The 3,029-nt window shown below is 39.3% G+C and overlaps 1 protein-coding gene across 1 annotated transcript; it reads right to left on the reverse strand.

Annotated features, from left to right (window-relative positions):
• Positions 1-841: 841 nt before the first annotated feature.
• On the reverse strand, positions 842-1,450 carry LOC109216541. Its single transcript, XM_019380702.1, has one exon. The coding sequence runs from the start codon at positions 1,448-1,450 to the stop codon at positions 842-844; it is 609 nt and encodes a 202-aa protein (XP_019236247.1).
• Between the last annotated feature and the right edge of the window lie 1,579 nt (positions 1,451-3,029).

The following is a 3,029-nucleotide window of genomic DNA, read 5'->3' on the forward strand; positions in this document are numbered from 1 at the left end:
AACACGTCAAACGACGTCCGATTTCAACCAAACTTCGCAGAAATATCTTAAATCACATATAAGACCTGTACCGGGCGCCGGAACCAAAATACGGGCCCGATACCAACACGTTCTAATCGATTTTCATTTCAATTTTCCTTAATAATTTTATAAAAACAATTTTACTCAAAAATTCATTTCTCGGGCTTGGGAACTCGGAATTCGATTCCGGGCATACGCCGAGTCCCATAATTTTCTACGGACCCTCTGGGACCGTCAAATCACTGGTCCCGGTCCGTTTACCCAAAATGTTGACCGGAGTCAAATTTATTCATTTTAATATCAAAACTTAGCATTTTTCACAGAATTTTATATTTAAGCTTTTCGGCTACGCGCCCGGACTGTGCACGCAAATCGAGGCAACCCTAAATGAGGTTTTCAAGGCCTCGGAAGCACAGAATGAATAAGAAAACAAGTGATGACCCTTTGGGTTGTCACATAAAACAACATTACTCTTGATCCCTCCTTGAAACTTTGAGGTTCTAGTAAACTTAAAATCAGGAGGAAAACCAATGATCCGATAACATTTGTCAACAGAGTGACCTGGTTTCTTGCAGTGAGAACAAGTCAAGTTATTTTTCTTTCCCTTAAAATCATAGTGCTGAAGTTTCTGACTTGCAATGTTCTGTTCTGTAGCCAGGAAAGAAGAATAATCACCAGGGAACTATGGACTGACATAGACCTCGCGCTGCTTCTCATCTTGAATCAGCAAGGAGTAGGCATGATTGAGATTGGGTAAAGGGGACATCATCAGGATGTTGCTTCGAACAATGGCATAAGAATCATTCAAGCCCATGAGAAATTAAATGAGCCTCTCATCTTGAAGAGATTTCACCAGTTTAACCTTCCCCCCACAGATGCAATTGCAAGAACAAGTAACAGAAGAATAAAGAGAATCAAGCTCATCCCATAGCAACTTCAGCTTAGTGAAATATCTAGCAACATCACTAGAGCCCTGAGTTAAGTCACTGATATCTTTCTGCAGGTGATAGAGTTTGGCACCATTGGTTTGGCCAAACCTATCTTCAAGGTCAGTCCAAAGAACTTGGGCAGATTTGGAGTAAATAACACTGGAAACAATTTCCTTGGAGAGGGAATTCAGAAGCCAGGAGGTAACCATATCATCAGATCTAGCCCATAGGTTGAAGGAAGGAGAATCAGGAGGAGGAGACTTGCAGCTGCCATCAATGAAGCCCAACTTATTTTTAGCTGAGAGGGCAATGAGAAGAGACCTCCTCCAACCACCATAACCACGGCCATCAAAGGTGGAGGTGACAAGAGTCATACCAGGAGAGTTAGAAGGGTGGAGAAAGTAAGGGTGGCTAGTATCCAAAGAGACTGAACCGCCATGGCCAGAAGAAGCATCACTGGCAGTAACAGAGGGAGTAGGAGAGTCACTGGTAGTAACCATTTGGATTGATGAGAGAAAGAAAACAAATGAAGAGGAAAGAGAACTAGAAAAAAAAATAGGATCTAGATGGCGACTGATACCATGTAGACACTACTAGAAATCCAGAAAAAAGCGACCACAAAAAGCGACCAAAGTTGGTCGCTTATTGGCCAAAAAGCGACCAAACATGCCTGGTCGATATTAAGCTGGTCCCTTCACCTTAGGGACCAAAGTTGGTCGCTAATTAGCGACCAACTTTGGTCTCCCAGGTAAAAGGACCAAATTTTCCGGCAAAGCATATAGCGACCAACTTTGGTCGCTAAAGTATTTTAATATTATAAATTTTGCTACCAAAGTTGGGTCTCCAGATGTAAATAACGTTTTATTTTTATTTATTGCTATTCATATCAAGCGACCAACTTTGGTCGCTATATTAATAATTTTTATAATTTTTTATTTAATTTGCGACCAAAGTTGGTCGACAATGGCAAGAATTAATTTTTTTTTTAACTATGAGCGACCAACGTTGGTCGCAAAACTACCAGAAATTATTTTTTTAAAATAAAATAGCGACCAAGACTGGTCGCTATAGCCCAGAAAATTGTTTTTTTTAAGTGAAAAGCGACCAACTGGAGACCAAAGTTGGTCGCTTTTTTTGGTATATTTTTGGCAGAAACTGCCTGTTTTGGCTGCTACACCACTTGCCAGCTTATACCAAATATCCTAAATAGGCATTTTATGCCAACAACAACAACAACAACAACAACAACACTAAAAAGCAACAAAATATAAAGATCAATAGAACTAAAACATTAAGCTAACAAAACTAAGTTAACGTTTATTACAAGCTCATTCGAAAACTAGTTCTATTGTCTAGTCAAAGTATATAAAGTACTCAAGGAGTGTTCTTTTAGCATCCTCGTTCGAAAGTTGGATTGCCTCGGCCGACTCGTTAGGTGGCTGACTGCGTATGAATTCCCCCACATCAGCTGTGAAGCGAACCAATAAGAAAAATTATATTGAATTAATATTTCAAAATTTATATAAAAGTAAATCAAAATACTTAATGAAAAGTAAAAAACTTACATGTATAGTCGAGGCTCGACCCTCGACCCACCTTTCTGAATCAGTCTCTTTCTTCTTCTTTACAATACGAGTTTCATTGAATAGCTCATCTTGCTTCATTGGCATCATAAAGCTGTCCGGTGGCTTTGGTGATTATCCTCGTGGTACTATTACTCGGGATGTACTTGGATACAGAGAATAACTTGGATACAGTAGCTGACATGGTGTGTATTTTGATCAATTGTTGTTCTCGTTAGCGACAATGATGTTGAGACTGCAATGGCATGTGTTTCAACTAGTGATGGTATAGGCAGGAATTTTAACATTTCCTAAGTAGATAAAAGAAAGATTATAGAGGAATTTTAACATTTCCTAAGAAGTTTAATCGAGAGAGACAAGGGTGATGGTGATGGAATATTTACCGTTGGTCATGGCAGTTCCCATAAAACGGGGATCATAAGACTCTATGATGACAAAGATTATAGGAAGTTTTGTTCTCAACTTTCTTCCAAGTCTGATCCGTACAAGCTTAATG

The sequence above is a fragment of the Nicotiana attenuata genome, unplaced genomic scaffold (assembly GCF_001879085.1).
Source record: "Nicotiana attenuata strain UT unplaced genomic scaffold, NIATTr2, whole genome shotgun sequence".
Lineage (NCBI taxonomy): Eukaryota > Viridiplantae > Streptophyta > Magnoliopsida > Solanales > Solanaceae > Nicotiana > Nicotiana attenuata.

Bases quoted from the DNA above. Each gene is read 5' to 3' on its own strand.
- LOC109216541 (XM_019380702.1), bottom strand. From the start codon at position 1,450: ATGGTTACTACCAGTGACTCTCCTACTCCCTCTGTTACTGCCAGTGAT.